Below are 17,093 nucleotides of genomic sequence, written 5' to 3'. Positions count from 1 at the left end.
TAGTTTGTCTTTGCTTTCTGAAAGTTTTTTTTAAGTTTTATTCTGTTTTTTGGCAATGCAGAATTCTCACAGTTGAGTTTTATCATTCTTCTTTAATGGCTTCTGAACATGTCTTACTTCCTATCCCTACAATTATCACAGTAAAAATCCTCACTACCTTGCAGGTAAATTAGTTTCCCGATTGGTCTACTTCTCATTATTCCCTCTACCTTCCAACTTATTCTATATACCCTGTCAGATTAAAACACGGTATGCCCACATGAGTCCCCAGTCAAAAATCCTTCAATTATCCCCTCTCTACTATTTATAGACTACTAAGCCTAATATTTAGGTCACTCACAAGCTAACCTCAATTTATATATCCCACAGCCCCTTACTGTAGCTGGATAGTGTCTCACTGGTCCTAAGTGGAAGAACAAAGGTACTGCCACTATGTCTTTGTTCAACCCATGCCTGACATTCTGAATGTTCTTCCTTTTCTTCAGAGGTCAGTCCAAGTTGATCTCTCAGCTCTTTCCCAGTCAAGGTCACATGGATCCAACAGCTATTCAGTATGAGTCTAGAACACTGTACAATGCAGACAAGTAAGTGCTGTGGGATGTCAGGGCAGGGAGACTCAACCCAGGGTGGGCAGTGGCCTCTAAACCTTTAAGCTGCACCCAGAACTTGAGAAGGTATGACTCAGATTTGAAAAAATAAAATAAAACAAGGGTCGAGGTAAATAAGAACTCGTTGTCTATACGCTAGCCTGACTGGAGTGTAGAGAGCTGAGGTTGGAGTGAAAAAGGAGAAAAATGGTGGTGATAAATGGTGGTGAATAGGGCCAGGTGAAAGAGGCCAGTCTAAGCAAGTTTTCACCTCACCCAAAGGGCCACTGTAAGCCACGGCCACGTTAAGCAGGGGAGTGAGCTGGTCACATAGGAATTTTACAAAGATCACGAACTACACTCTAGAGCTTAACCAGCCCTACGGTCCAGACTCAAAGCTGATTAGAATGCAGATATACTTCTACTTACCCAATAAACCGATTTTAAACGGCTACAGGACAGCAGGCTGCAGAAAGACCAGAGTAAGGTCATGTGCTGCTCTACTTTCCTGCCTAAGGGTTTCAAACAGTGATCGTCTCCGGTGAACTTTAAGCACCCAGACGATGAGAGCAGTTAAAGATGAGACTGCTGAGGATAAAAGATAGAGCCGACTCTCCCCGCTCTGCTTTCTTTAATATAAAACCCAAGACAGATAAGCAAGACTCAGATGGCGTGAATCTGTGCCCTTCACTCAACCATTCCACTCTCCATCGCCTGTAAAGCAAACAGCCATACCTCCTCTTTATCCTGCTTTCAAGATCTGAGATTAAACATCCAGGGAGAGCTCACTGGGACATGTAGGCATCACTGCGCTTCCCCACGTTCAGCCTGGGTAGGTCATGGGAGCCCACGGCCAGCAGGGGACAGAACCCATGCCATCGCCCTGTTCCGTTCTTGAAAGTGACATTCTATTTGGTTGCTATGAAGACAAGTCATTCCAAACAAACACATTCAGGAAAGTTCTACTGCCCACTTCTCTAGAATGCTCGTTCAACTTTCTTCTCTCCGTCCCCAATATCGGAGGCAGAGAGCACCTAAGAGGGGTCCCATTTCCTGTTCAGCGGTGACGATTCCCTTTGGACTCCCTACGTCCACCTGAGGGGCTGGTCGTTGGACATTCTTCCACCTTTCGCCTCAGCACACACTATATTTCTGTCTTTGGCAAAATGAGGTATGTGAAGGTAATGGAAGAAAGTAGCTACGAAAAGCTGCAAACGCATCATAATGAAGATGTCAACTGAACTGACTGAAAATGACTGTTACCCTTTTAGTCTGAACTAAGCACTGTCGAGATGTCTCCAGCTCAGAAATGTAAAGTTCTCCATAATTTTACTTCATTAGTATGTCCCTGGCCGTCCCTCTAGTATTTTAAACTATACGGACACTTTGACTGAACCTAGAAATATATTCAATATATCACCTGCCTGAGGACTTCAACAAGGCTATTTTTTTCTCTCTTCTACCGAACTCCATCTGGCTCTAGCGACTTCAACCACACAGAGACGGGTCATAAGAGCTTTAGAAACTCACCTTTTCTCACCATAAACAGGAAATAATGTGCCTCTGACTCTGTACAGAGTGTGGCAATATAATTCATGCTTCTGGAAGGGAGACTAACACCCCAGCTGACAGCTAAGTAATAAATGTGATTTGGAGCCAAGCACACAAGCAGAGTACCTCCAAGTGAACAGCTTTCCTAAGAAGACACAAGCAGGCTGAATCAATGAGACATATTCAGATTAAAAAAAAAAGTCAGTTTTTTCTCCGACATAACTACAGAATCTTTTCAGCAGTACAACAGGTCCTCCATTAACATTTCGTTCAGCATCGTTTAGTGATGACATCGATGAGATGCCGTAGGAACATAGCTTTTGTTTGTATCATTTAGCCTTTGGTGAAATGTGTTTCGTTATACATTGTTTTGACGCACTTCCAAAAACCTGTTGACGAAGGTGAGGACTTCCTGTGCTGCCTTCTTAACCTCAAATCATTGTTTCCCTGTGTTACTTGTCTACAAAACAAAACAAAACAAAATTACAGAGGTGAAAATAGTAACCCGATATGACTCGTGAACCAGTAATTCCTTATATTTCTTTATAATGGGTTAGATTTACATAGGATTCTTACAATCAGCTCATGCAGTCCCCAGAAACAACCTATGAAGTACATACTCCGTTTTCCCAAAGAAAAGGAGCTCCGAGACAAGTCCATGTTCACACCGCTGACAGTAGAGCTAGCACTTGCCTAACTTCATAGCTCCATCCCACATTCTTCTCACTCCACGTAACTAACGTCTAGAAATTCATCATTAATGCTTACTTTTTTTTTTAAGTTTTAAAATAAAGGTTTGATGAAGCATATGGAGTATTAACATCAGGGACTCATATAGCCCAGAAGGTGTCAAACTGTGACCCTTCTAACGCTGTCCCCCCATGTCCAGACTCCCAGGCGTGTCTCACACACGAGAAACACTGAGACGCGTAACAAGCACACACTAATGGTGCCTATAACACTTGGAACCGCCCTTACATCGAAACAATACTAAACAGTCACTTTCTAACAAAGCTAAACAACTATTTAGCATCTGAATCTGACACCAATAAAACTCTTATTAAACAACTAAGCTCTTGGGAAAAATATATAAATGCTTTGTAAATAATCTGCTCTCTCGGGCAAACTAAAAATCAAGGGGGAAAGGCTACATACTATATGATTTCAACTCCAGGACATTCTGGAGAAGACAAAACAGTGCAGACAGTGAAGAGACCCGTGGCAGCCAGGGCTTGCTGAGCAGAGGCGGGACAAACAGGCAGCCTGCCGAGGATGCTTAGGGCAGGGGAACGACTCTGCGCAGTACTACCATGGTGGATACGGGTCATTACACCAACACAAACGTCACACCTATAGAAGTACACCAGCAAGAGTGAACCCGAATGTAAACCATAACCTTTGGGGGGCGATGATGCGTCAACAGAGGTTCATGAGTTATAACAAATGTACCACTTTGGTGAGTGATGTGGACAATGGGGGAGGGGTGGGAGGTGGGCAGGGAGAATGTGGGAAATCTCTACCTTCCACTCAGTTTTGCTGTGAGCCAAAAACTGCTCTAAAAAAAATTGTCTATTAAAAAAATTAAGGTAAATTAAGGCAACCGTAATCTTTTAAATAGTTTATTAAACTGTAATCTTCTTAATAGTCTATTAAAATTGTAATCTCTTCAGGAGCCTATTAAAACTGTAATCTTTTAAATAGTCTGTTAAAAAAGTAAGGTAGATTAAGGCAACTGTAATCTTTTGCTACCGATTACAGCTTTCTAGCTCCACTATTGCCGACCACCCCCAGCTTCAGGGGAATGCTTCTTTACATACTCATTGCTCCCCGCGATGCCTGCCCTCCCCGTGAAGCCCACTCGTCCCCCAAGTGGACATCGATGGACTGAGTCCAAAGACAGGGAGAAAATGAGGTGCCGCCAGCAGACAGAGAAGGCAGAGTGTGGTGAAGGAGATAAAGGACTTCCGAAGAGAGACACCTGCACAGGAAAATACGCAAGAGGGAGCAGAAAGGAGAGAACATTCCTGAGAGGCTGTGAATTTCTCGGTCCACGCAACGCAAAGATCATATGAAATTAAGTCATCCTGAAACACAGAACACGACATCACAAACAACTCCCTTCCTCAACAAGTGTCTGCTGCACGTGATTCCCAAACCGGGACTGGATGATGTGGTCCCAGCCTGTCTTCCAGCCATAAACAAGACCATTTTTCAAACGCTGGCCATAAATGCTACGAACATTCGTCAACAGAAAGACATTAAAAAAAAAAAAAGTGTGTATGTCAAAGTGCCATCACAAACACCAAGCCTGCAGAATAAACTTTTGGATAAAATTGCAAAGATTAAATTTTTGTGATTTATGACATAAAAGAAAAATGTGTACTTCTACCTGCCGGGTATTCTTAGTCCAGAACATGCTGTGAGTTACCAAACCTGGCCGGAGTTCAATGAGACTTTGAAGGAGTCACACAGGAAGAACCGTGGGTTGGGGGGTGGAGGGTGCTTGCTTGCTCTGGACGTCCCTGAGAACCCGCTAAGCACCTGGCTGCCACATGAACTCCTGGGCCACTTTGAAAAATGTCAGGACCAGCCATCATCCCCAGAGATGTTGATTTCATTGCCCTGATCGGTCTTTGCCGTCAACAGATGATAAACCAGTGGCAGTAAATTCACAAAAAGTTCATACTACAGAGGGGGAAGCTGCTAGTACCGCATATGTAAGTGAAAACATCCGGGTCCCCTAAGAGCTCCCTCTAAGACAAAGATGCCTTGCAAGACACCAAACAGGACAAGAAGGAAGAAGTGGGAAACTCAAACCTCCTCATTCTACTTTCTTTCTGCTGCCATGATGGGCCCACCAAGGACTGTTTTATTCTCCTGGTCTCACATCCTGAAACTCCGCACCCCATCCCTTAACTCCTCGACCAGCCCTGGCTCACGCGTCCCCTCCCTGGGGAAGCCTTTGGGATCACACACATAGAGAAGTCCAGTGTCTACACCCTGAGCTCCACCTCTGTGACAGCACACATGGCCCAGGGCACTAGGGTCACATCCATTCCTCACACGGACTCCATGAGGACAGGAACCCTATGTAACTCATCCTTCCCTTCTTCTAGGTCCTTGTAGCTTATACAGCCTTGAAGGTAGCAGGTGAGCGTTTGCTAAATTGAATACTTTTTCATGTTTTGTATGGTTATTCCTCCCTTAGTCTCCTGGTACACATTCGTTCAAAAATTTGCAACTTTTTATAAAAGAAGGGGACCTCCCCTCCACGCCCAACTGGATTAGGCTCCAGAATACCACGCGCAGAAGGGCCAGATGGGGACAGAGCGGGGCAGCAATGGACCTCCGGCCTCAAAGGGATTGTGTAAACAGGCGATTCGAGGGTGGGTCAGGGCTGGATTTTTTTTTTCAAAGGGAGGATTAAGCCAACGTAGGGCCACCTGATTTGCATCCACAAGAAACCATGACAATCGAAGACCAGTGAGGTTGGCAAGGACACTTTCACCATCTCCCTCTCTGCGTGGCCCCTCCCCTCAAACACAGAAGTCAAGTCTGCAGGCGGGCTCTCCCTCTCTGGCACTTAGAGAATCCCTTGCAGAGCTTTTAAAATTCTGGACTGCAGACCACGAAGTCCAAATCTCCGAGGAGGGGCCCGGCACACCTCCTCACCTCACGAGAACCTCCTTGTTACCCGTCACCCTCGGTAGTGTAGTTTCTGCCCCCGCCACTCCAACAAAACCGACGACTTTTAACAAGCACTTTACAATTTTCGTCACACTTGATTCGGAGCTCTGCATTTTTTTTTTTAGTTTTTTTCATTGGTTTGAGAGAGAGAGGAAGCGAGAGAGAAACATCAGTGCTAGAAAGAAGCATCAATTGCTTGCCTCCCGTACGTGCCCTAACCAGGATCGAACCTGCAAACCTAGTAGGTATGTGCCCTGACTGGGAATCAAACCCACAGTCTTTTGATGCACTGGCAACACTCCAACTAACTGAACCGTAAGGCTGCACGATGGATCTTAAGTTTTGCTTTAAATGTTCCAGTTTCCCTTCATTCTGCCACACCAGCCAGGGCTGGAACATTACATTTTTCATTGGTTTCTACTAGGAATTCTACCAGTGGCCTGAAAAGTTTGACTTTGCCTGTCCGCCCAGACTCTCTGGCCAGTCCCCCTCAGCGGCCCTCCATCTCCCATTCCCCAGCCTGTCGCTCTAACGTCAGTATTCCCTTAGCCTGACTTTCAGCCCCTTTGTCTTCTCCTTCTGGGCAGCCCCTCCAAGCACTTTCACACGTCGCCATCCACACCTTCCCCCGCTCCCAGGACGCACACCCTCGGAGACCCGCACCTCCCGCTTCCCCGGCCCCTGCGATGCATCAGGGTCCGGAGGCCAACTGCCCCCTGCGCCCCTCCCGCTACCGGTGACCCGGCCAGCCATCACCCACAACACGCCCAAACCTGAACTCCTCGGCTTCCCTCACACCTGCTCCCTCGTCCCCTCCCCCTCTCATGACCCAGGAACTTGGCCAGTCGGCCACACGGACGTCCCCGCTTTCCCATTCCTTCCACGTTCGCTCACACAGACCAGCCAGTTTTCCCTCCTGCTACACATTCTCCCTAACCCTTCTCTCTTCTGAGCGTCCCCATGACTCGCCCTCATCTGAGCTCTCAAACCCCGTCTTCCAGACTCATGCTCTGTCCGCCCTGGCGCCCGATCCTGCGGCGCCCCACCCACAACCTACCCAGCACACGGCGTCCGCGACCTCGCGTGTCCCACACAGGCCTCAGTGCGTCACCACCACCCGTGGGATAGAAAGTGGGCCCTGAATCGGCGATCCAGCACCTCCTTCCCCTCCTGACCTGGCCCTCCTCACTGTCATTTCACTTCCCGGAGCACGCGCTGCTCCCAGAATTCCAGACGACGACTCCAGCTATTGGCTCCACCTGGGGCCGCTCCCTGCCCCCCCCCATCCACCTGCCCACGCCCACTCAGCATCGAGATGCGGCTCCAGCACAAACCACTGCTGAGCCCCGTCCCCCGCATCGCCGTCAGGGATCAACAGCTCTGGGGAGCCTTCCTCTCCACGTGTAACCCCACTGGCCGATGGCACACAATTGGGTAGAGGTGTCTACTGTTCTACTAGACTGTAAACTCCTTGATCAAGGACAGTGATTTTTCCCCTTTCTATCTACTTCAGTGCACACAGCATATCATAAAACAAAAAACTTTTTAAAGAGGAATGAATGAGCTATAGGCCAGTGAAAGGACAAGAAGATATCCACTGGACTTTGAGGATGGAAAACAAAGAAAACAGACCCTAATGAAGTACAGACCTCTATTACTAAGTCCACCCATTTTTAAAAAATGAAATACATGGTTAATCAGGTAGAACCAAAGCAACAAAGAAAAAGACTGACCGTTGGACTACACAGGCAGTGAGGACAGAGTCCCCAGCACAGCAGCTGACGAGAGCAACCCAAAGTCCAGAGATAAAGGTGGTTCTTTCTGAGTCAAGTAATTCATCGATGTACGTCTGTGCACTGAGAAAAGCCTGGCTTCCCCCTCTTTCAGCTCACCCCTCGTCCCCTCTGTCCCTTCTCTCCATACCCCTTCCCAGTCCCCACAACCAAATCCCCGAGTCCACGGGGAATTCCCCATGTTGGCACCAGTGGGTTGGCCTGGGCTGCAGGAGACAGGGTGTCTCTGCTCTTGTGGCAAGGGCCTGGAGGGAAGGAGATGAAACTACTATTGCCTGAGGACTTATTTTGTCCCCGATGCTGTGCTACTTCACAAACGCTCAGCCTGACAGTGAAGAGGAGTCAGGGCCCCATTACACAGAGGAGGGATTTGTGTCGGAGATCACACAGCTAAGCAGTGACACAGCCGGCCCAGGAAAGACTGCCTCCGGAGTATTTCTATGGCCCTGGTGACCTCACAGTGGAGGGGGATGTGGTCGAGCCATTCCAGGTTGGAACTCAGAATGTTATTTGCCAAAACACTGTTATCCGTGTTGGTGAGAGTCTACAGAACCACTCCTACCTCACGGGCGTACAATGAGTTAAAACAGCTTGGGGGCCCTACCCTAGAAATCTAAATGCTACTTGTTATTTTATTCCTATAATAACCCCGATCAACAGACTTGGAAATAAGTTTTTGGAATACAAAGGGTCCTTAAATAATGTTGTTCTTTAAAATTTTTTCTCCCACACACAAAAAAAATCACCAAGAATAGAAACTATTCCACCTTAACTTGCAGGAACAATGACACTGGAAGCCACCTGTGGGAAATGTGCTTTTCTGACCAGGTGCTCATTTCCAGTGTGCTGTCATTTGAATAAAACATCACACTAAATCCTACAGACAAGAACTCATGATAGAAGTGCCACAAACCACGGGGGTACATTTGACATGCCTATAATCTACTGACAAAATGTGCTCCTTAGCAAAGTGAAACCAGACGTCTCGTGTGAAATCAGATGTCTGCGGACCTGTCTCCTTGGCTTCTGGAGCAGCATTAGTTACACCAAATACTCAGCTCAGCCGTATCATGAAACCCACACCTTGGCAAAATCATGACAGTTCAGACATGGAGCATCAGCATTTTTATTATCATTCTTATCAGCCACAGACATTTCTGAAATAGAAATCCTAGCTTTAAGCTCTCAGCTACACACAGTAGTATGTCTTTCTGACTCTGGGCACGTGTCAGAGCTTTTTCAACGCGTTATAGAAACCCTGTCCCTTCCATTTCCAAGCTGGCCCTCTGTACGTAGGCAGGGCTGTGGAATGACCAGACAGGGGGAGCGTGAGCCACAGCCGGTGTCAGTCCTTGTCCCAGAAACTCCAGGATTAGAAACAAGAGGAGATCACTGTGCAAATGCAAAAATCCAGGAGGCCTGGCACCCTTACAGAAGCTAAATACTAGGCTGCTTTTTACCATCACTGGAAAAGGCGTAAGGAAGTGATGGGCGACCAGGTGGAGAAACAACGAAGGAATCACACAGAGCCAGCCACCGCTTGTTGTACACAGTCATTTTAAATGCTCCTTGTTCTGTTCTGACAGTAGCAAGTGAAGGAGTGGAGAAGTTTTAACTGGCCCACAGTGGCAGAGCTAACCAGATCAGAGCCCAGGAACCAAACCCACATTGAACAGACTACATGTAAAAGGCAGGCGGCCTCTACTTGGGGCATCTGGGCTGAAACAGGAATGGTGGTAAATAGCCAGAAAAAAAAGAAAAAAAAATATATATATGGAGAAAAAAAGGCAGAAATTTAGAATTCTGCCAAATAATAATATATAATTATGAAATGAAAAGTTGAAGAAATCAACACAGTTGACAGTGTACATGTGAGAGTGAGTTCAGAGGAGATTCACTTTCTACCTTTTATAACCTTGCAAGGTTCAACTTTAAAATACCTTTTTTAACCCTTGTAACCAGAAAAAGACACCTTTTTTACTTCGATAAAAAACAAGGTTCAAGGTACAGAAACCCATGCACATGAGCTTTAGTGTTTATTTCCTTAAGTGTCACATCCCCAACACTCTGCAAGCCTCCTAATCTGAGGTCATCTGCATGGAACACTTCAAAAAATTATCCTCACCGAATTATGATACTGGTACAATACACTTATTACACCGGGAAAGTGACTACACTATTCACTGCAGGACACAAATCACCATGGCCAGTCAGCGTTGAAAGTTTATTACTGAAAGTACCAGAAAGTCAGACAAATAACACTGTTCTTCCGCAACATGGACAGACCCGCACACCACGTGATCAGTATAGGGAAGGCCCTGGACGTGAACACTGAGCTAGTCAGAAAATCCACAGAAAACAGGCGCAGGCCTGACCCAAAAGAGCCGTCTCCAACATCATTCTACCACCCCACTTACATCAACAAATAAATAAAAATCTATTGAATCAGTGAATGAACCCCTCATCAATAAACAACTATTTCCTGGGTTTTCAGAAAGTAAATTAGGCGGTCACCTGCCACTTCATTCAAACCAATAAAAAGGCAGGCTCAGGCCAGAGAGAGCCAATGTCAGGGTCAGGGGCGGTTCCCATTTTCCTGCCTAAATACTCACAGGGCAGTCTTCCCTGTTCCTCTTTGGGGCTAACCTGAACTTCAACTAATTCAAAGCATTGGTTTATATGTTCCCAACCTTCTGGGAAGGACTGGGCTTCATTTCACCTCCAGGGGAGGAGTGGGCAGCTATGCGGTGGAGAGGGATGGAGAATTCTCAGAAAAGGACCAATGACAGAGACCACACTGGAAATCACAGCGACCTCCAAGGACTTCAGGGTGCTGTGTGGCAACTTTTCAGAAGTGAACAGAATGATGTGGTATCAAAAACAGGTCAAGAAAAAAAGGCCTTCCTCCCCAAAATACGTTCTTCTGTAAATTCGAGAGAAGATCCCAAAAGAAATTCAACACGTGTGATGATACTGCTATTAACTTTATGCTTTGGAGTCCTCAAGAATTTTTACAGGAGTCCCCTTTTAAAATGTCAAGATCTTTGGGAGTGTTTCCCATTAATAATCAAGGAGCACCAGGATTCTTTAATAGTACAGTCCCAGGTATTAGTCAGAGCTGAGAGGTACAAAACCAATGTTCCAAAGAAGTTAAGGGCAAGGGCAAACTCGCAGCCAACTCTATATTGTCTGTAAGCCTGAAAAAGCTCTTGAGCTTGGAGAATGTAACCCTTCAAGGTGGGCCTCAGATTCCTGATGAAAACGGGGAACTGGATCCGAGATCCCCCGGGGTCCAGACCCTGTGTCCCCTGCTCTGTCTCTGCACAGTCCTGGCTCCCTCCATCCCTGCTCATTCCCTACTTACCCTTTCTCCCGCTCTTCCTCGGTGAGAAGGGGTAAGTGGATATTGTGTGCCCTCTCCCAATTTGGCCAAAACCCTAAAAGTAAAAAGGACAGAGACATACACGTGTTTTAAAATTCTGAGTTTCAAGCTTTAGGAACTCCCACCACCTGCCCAACACTTGCAGGAAGGGACTAGCGCGTGCCCACAGCGCGCCCTCCCGGCCTGGACTTGGGGCCGCAGAGGTTCCCTTTGGGGAGGGGAGCAGCACATTGACTCTGGGCTCCGGACCGCTGTCTGCAGGAGGCGCTGGCTTCCGCTCGGCGGCGTTTGGAGGAGGTGGCAGCAGGGCGGCCTCCACTCGGCACATGCACAAACGCACGCTCTTGAGTCCCTGCCTAACGGCCCTCGGCTCACAGCAAAGCCTGCCCAGCCTGGAACCGCCTCCCGAAGAGGGTCCGGGCCCCGGGAACCCCCAACACAGCGTCTGCGTGCCCAGGCCCCAACCCGCACCAGCTCTCAGAGCCCCCCACCCACAGCGGGTGCCCGCCCTCCGCACCCGCTGCGCAGCTCAGCCCAGGGGGCAGGCCCGAGTGGCCACGCCTCCGCCGCTGCAAGCTCCGCCCACGCCCCCTGCGTGCTGGCACCACGCCAAGGCCCGCCCATGCCTGGTTACACCCAAAACCCGGCAGGGCTTTACAACGGATCCCAACTGATCCTTCAGCAAGCAGTTGCCTGCGCTTAATCTAAACTCAGCACCGTGTTCCTGGCGGAGGGGGCGACAGAGAGCCGAGGGGCGAGTCTGACGCTCTCTGTCTTTAGCCCCCTGCAGTGTGTTACAGGTGGGGAAACCCGAGTGCACAGCTGCCAACCCGTCCTTACTCCTTGCCGGTCTTCCCCTAAGGCGCCCCGAAGGGACTGTTAACCCCCAGTCTCAGGCAGCCAACAGCACTAATCCCAGACAGGTGCTTTACGTGGCAGGAACTGACACTGCCTTCCAAACCCCCTGCCTTCAAACAGTGCAAACTTTCCCCTGGGTTAGGGCCACCCACCAAGAAAGTGCAGCCTAGAACTATCAAACACTGAAAGAGCTTTTTTCTCTTTCTTCTTTTTTAATCCCTTCCTCCCCAATAGTATCCCTTGTTTTGTTTGGCCCTTCTGGATACTCCCAAACTACTCCTGCGTTTCCAAGTCATTTAATGCAAAAATGAGTATTACGTTTTATTAAAATTACAATGACCTTGGTTTAAAATCACAGTAATTCTAAAGGTTTAAGAACCATCACAGACACTTAAACGAACCTGATAAATACAGCTCCTACCGTCTCTGGAGGACGGAGTTGCTCTGAGAAGGGGACATGGGCCGCTTTTGTAGGGTTTCATCTTTGTTCCTGTGATAATTACTGTTGGGTAAGGTTTGTTAGGGGTTTTTTTGTTGTTTGGTTGGTTGGTTGGTTGGTTATTTTTGTTTTGGGGTTTTTTTGTTGTTGTTTCTCTTGGTTTTTTGTTTGTTTTTTGCCATCCTGAAGGATTTAATTCAAGAACACTTAGCTGAGAGGACCTATCCGTACGCTAATACTGTGATTCCATGAAGTTCCTGCCCACGGGTAGCTGAGTGTCTGCAATGTGTCAGGAAAAGCAACAAAGACATGTGTGACTTTATTATAGTGGAAAGTAAATAAACATGCAAAAAGAGTTACTAAGTTGGGACCTGACTTTTTCACTAAGATTCATCAAATGTACCTAAAAAGAAGCTGAGGCCATCTGAAAAGTTACACACTGTACGATTCCAGCTCTATGACATTCTGGAAACGGTGAAACAATGGGGACAGTAAGAAGGTCTATGTTTGCCAAGGGTTGGGGGGAGGGGATGAACAGTCTCTGTGTGGTACTGATCTCCATTCAAATTCCCATTTACAGTGAGATTCATCACGTGTAAGCAATGGACCGCTTTGGTGCTGGGATGCTGATAGCTGGGGAGGCTGTGCAAGTGTGGGGCCAGGGGATATGTGGGAACCTTATTGTTTCCTCAATTTTGCTGTAAACTTAAAACTGCCCTAAAAATAGTCTAGTAAAAAAAAAAAAGAAGTAGCTGTGGTAAAGCCTCAGAACATCCCACTTTCTTCAAATCCGGCAATTAAATTTGAAACTGAATATTTGGCTTTATGTGTGAAGTTGAAATATGAGTTGTCTCCTTTTATTAGAACAACCCTCCACGTGGCATTCATGTCTCAGGGAAAAAGTGAACCATATACTCCTAAGGTACAACATTAAATTATGGCTAGGCCTCATGCTTACACATTCTATGATTATAGTTATATTCAAATCTACTGCTATCCATATATGCTTACGATCAGTAAGCAAAGAGTGCACTATATCATGGAGGTTTTCAGACTTTTTGGTCTCTGGCTATCGTAACAGTCGTAAAAATGAGTGGGATATATATGTCCATATTTACTGTATTAAGAATTAAAACAGATTTTAAATTTGTGTCTAATTGATTTTAAAAATTGTAAACCTATTACATGTTACTACAAAGATCATTTTTTGAATAATGACTACTTAAAAAAAAAAAAACTTAGAAAACTGGGCAACAGGAAACCTACAGAACACATGTTCCCAGGTGCCTAAATAGTCCACTTTCCACGTTTCAACCTTCAGAGTCTCCTGTGTGTTTGTTGAGTTATGCCCAGGGTTTTTTATAAGCAGGAGGATCTGGGAGGACTGAGGCTACTTCAAGTTGGCCAGCCTCAGAAGTCCCTTCGTAAATACTTGAATAGAAAAAAAGGCAAAGAAGATATGAATTGTTGTGGAGCATTCCAAGATGAAATCAGAAACTAACTTAAATTTAAACTGTCAAAAGCAATATCGATTTTCAAAACCAAGGCAAGTACACCAAATAAAATTAAATAAAGCACTTATATGAAGCTGTGTGCACTGAACTGCTCAATTTTAAGATGCTTAGGGATGCACTCTTAATTCAACCAACACCAAAGCAAAGTGGAAGCCATGTTTCTACATCTACAATATTTGTTTGTTATAAACAAAGGTCAAGACTATCAGCTACGGCAATTCATGCTTTCCGTATTTTATTTATTTAAGAATGATAATTTTTCATATATTTTAATGCCTTTCAATTTCTCAATTAGTTGTATTTGGTGTTTAGTGTTAAGTTTCTCTGTCTTTAATTTTTTCTGTTATCAGACAGATCACTTTTACATGTTATTGTAATATATGCTCTTATAACATGTATTTATTTATGTCTTTATTTTTAAAGAAAACATCTGAAACATTTGATATAACTCTGTCATCAAAAAATAATACTTACTATGGTCACTCATTGTTATTTTAAGACACCAGTATTGTAAAAATACAAAATAACTTTTGAGAATTCCTGGGAATTCCTGATTTTTGTTCCTGAATCCTGAAAATATCTGTTGGAAATTTGGAAACACGATAAAATTGTGAATGTGCTGACTGCCTTACTAACCAAGTCTTTTTTGTTTTTCTTTTTGAATGACGAAGACAATCAAAATTTTTCTCTAACTCATAGGTCCAAACTTACTTCCACGGTCATTCTGTGCACTGTGAGGCAGAGAAATCATAACATATCCTTAAACAACCTAAGAACACTTGGCCTAGAGGAGAAAATGCTTATGTGAGAGCTACTTTCATCAACTTCAGGGGCTGTCCTGAGCAAGAGAGATTGCATTGATTCTGTGTGGCCCATGAGGACAGAATGAGGATAAATGAGGTGGAGTTACAGGGGAGAAAATTTTGACTATATATATATAGTCAAACAGAACACATTGCCTTAAGAAATAGTGATTTCCTGTCAAGGAAAAAGGCTGGACAACTGATGCGGACTCCAGCCCTCAGGGTCCATGTGTTGTGGTTGCGATGAACAAATTCACAAGGACTACAGAAGTCCTGTGGAGAAAAAGGGTTGGCATGGCCGCTCTCTAAGTGAGAGAGGGCCCCGACCCCTGCCTGGACAGGCTCTTATTGCTTTTCTGGGTATATTACATGGAGGATGGTCCTCATTTACTATGCACAGGTTTGCTTTAGGTGGTTACCTTTCGAAGATAACAAAGGAAAGAATGTTGCTAACTACTTCAAACAGAAAGATGTTGCAGATCAAGGGGAAAAGTGGTTGAACTGGTTACGCTCCATACTTGGAGGTTTAGCATAGATTTTAGGAAGTTACTTTAAAGATAAAGAACATTTGTTGTCTCAATTCAGGGTGAGGGAGTTTTAGCAAAAAGCAAGCCTCAAAGCAGCCTGGGTACAATGCAGGCCTGATCCCCCATGGGAAAACCGATCTGTGGGCTCAGCCCCTGTGTGCCAACTCACTCCCCACCAGTTTTCAGAGTCAGGAGCTGGGCTCCATTCACCATGCCACGCAGATAGGTTCCCTGAAGACAACCACTTATCAGGGATATTATCAAAGGGACTCTAAAAAGTTTATGATTCTTTCTGTCTCTATGATCTCATTTTATTCTTTTAGTAAGATACATAGGACAGTATTCAAACTCCCATTTACAGATGAGAATAATGAAATTCAGAGAGGGTACTGGTCAATATTCTTGGAAAATTACAAAAGCAACTTAAGCTAGCCTAACCAACAATGAAAGGCCGTGAAAGACTGAGTGGCATTTCAGGGAACCCACGGCCCGCACAATGCAGCTGGGCCCCCTCATGGGACTGAAGCCATCGGGACTCTCTCTATGGCTTGGCTCCACTTTTCTCTACACAGCTGCTTTGTTTCCTATCAGATGCATTTTCTGTGCTTTCCAGCCACAGGACAGATGGAAGATATTTACTCCAAAGTTCCCTAGTTTACATCTCTGCCATCCAAGAGGCTGGCCCGAAATGAGTGGCTGCCTCAATTATTTTGGACTTTGTGCTGCCAACTTACACCATTCTCCCTTCTGATTCCTAAGTCAGTTGATAAATAACCACAGTAAAATGATTGGAGAATGTGACTGGGACCAAAATGACGTTTCCTACAACTTCCCCTTGAATTGCACTCACTTGGTCACAAGCAGCTTATCAAGCAGCGGCATTTCTCCATCTCAGGAGCAGGCCTGGCCAGGTGAGCTGGTCATAAGGTAAAGGCTGCGGGGAGGAATCCAGGAGAGAGCGTACTCCATTTGCACACATACAAGAAGGGGAACAGAGCACAGTCAGACCAGGTGCGATGACCCTTTCCCCCAACTCGCCGATTAAGTAAGTCACTCCATCAACTCCCATGGGGATGAGAAGCTGAAGTCTGGAAAGATGGGCAGACACTTTTTCCACAATATTTCCAAGAGAGTAAGAATTCTGTATAATGGGCTAAGGCAGGAATGTGAAGATGGGGAGAGAATAGCCTTCTCACCATTACCAGCTCCTGTTCCAGGAGACAGAGCAATAAACGGGCCCCTTTGAAGCGGGTGTTCACCTGGATCCAATCAATTACTGCTCTAACAGAGCCACTCGTGGGGAGAACATTGCTGGCTGCCCTTGGGTCACCATTATGGATGAAAGGGGCAATTCCTGGAAAAAGATAGCTAAGCACACATCCCCAAAAGTACATTCAAAACATACACCCCTCTCTCTACATTTCAAAGATATTCTCAACATTAAGGTCCAACTACATCATGTCCAAATACAAATGCACACACATCATGTCCAAATACAAATGCACACACACCCCCATTCACATATTCTCTGAAGTGGAAAACTAACCCAAAGAAGTGGATGGATAATTCATTACACCCAACAGGGATGTCTTGGAGCCACGCTCCTCTTGTCCACGATTTCCAGGCAATGTCCATTTCCTCCTCTGATTCCATTTTAATTTAGTTCTCACCTTCTTACAATTTATGGATCAAATTGCAAATTTAAACACCCCTGGTACATCGAATATACAATACTGGAGAGAAACGCTCATGTAGACAAGTAGCAAAAGGAAAAACACATAGTGGTCGGTGGTTCGGAACATAGGGTTTGTTTCTGTTTGGGAAGATGACAAAGTTACGGAGCTGGACAACATATGTTAAGCATACAACAATGTGAGTGTGGTTAATGCCACAAATCGTGGCCCTAAAAAAGGCTAAGAGGGTAAATTTTATGTACATTTTACCACAAAAAA

At 45.6% G+C, this 17,093-nt stretch overlaps 1 protein-coding gene across 6 annotated transcripts in view; it reads right to left on the bottom strand.

Moving 5' to 3' along the window:
* The window catches only part of IMMP2L (inner mitochondrial membrane peptidase subunit 2), a 614,910-nt gene extending 603,327 nt beyond the window's left edge, over window positions 1-11,583 (bottom strand). For 2 of the 6 annotated variants that reach the window (XM_045197291.2, XM_045197292.3), the window contains exons 1-2: window positions 11,230-11,483; window positions 10,983-11,055 (exon numbers count right to left, since the gene is read on the bottom strand). In XM_045197291.2, coding sequence (XP_045053226.2) covers window positions 10,983-11,055; window positions 11,230-11,328 — 172 coding nt within the window. In that variant the 5' untranslated portion in view covers window positions 11,329-11,483. Of the gene's footprint in view, window positions 1-7,558; window positions 7,579-10,982; window positions 11,056-11,229; window positions 11,484-11,517 lie in introns of those variants that run through there. The other 4 variants (XM_053926192.1, XM_053926193.2, XM_024563154.4 and 1 more) reach the window with 4 other exon arrangements.
* Between the last annotated feature and the right edge of the window lie 5,510 nt (window positions 11,584-17,093).

The sequence above is a fragment of the Desmodus rotundus genome, chromosome 6 (assembly GCF_022682495.2).
Source record: "Desmodus rotundus isolate HL8 chromosome 6, HLdesRot8A.1, whole genome shotgun sequence".
In the NCBI taxonomy this organism is placed as follows: Eukaryota; Metazoa; Chordata; class Mammalia; order Chiroptera; family Phyllostomidae; genus Desmodus; species Desmodus rotundus.
Note: the sequence above shows the minus strand (reverse complement) of the source record. Positions and strands in the feature narration are given on the sequence as shown.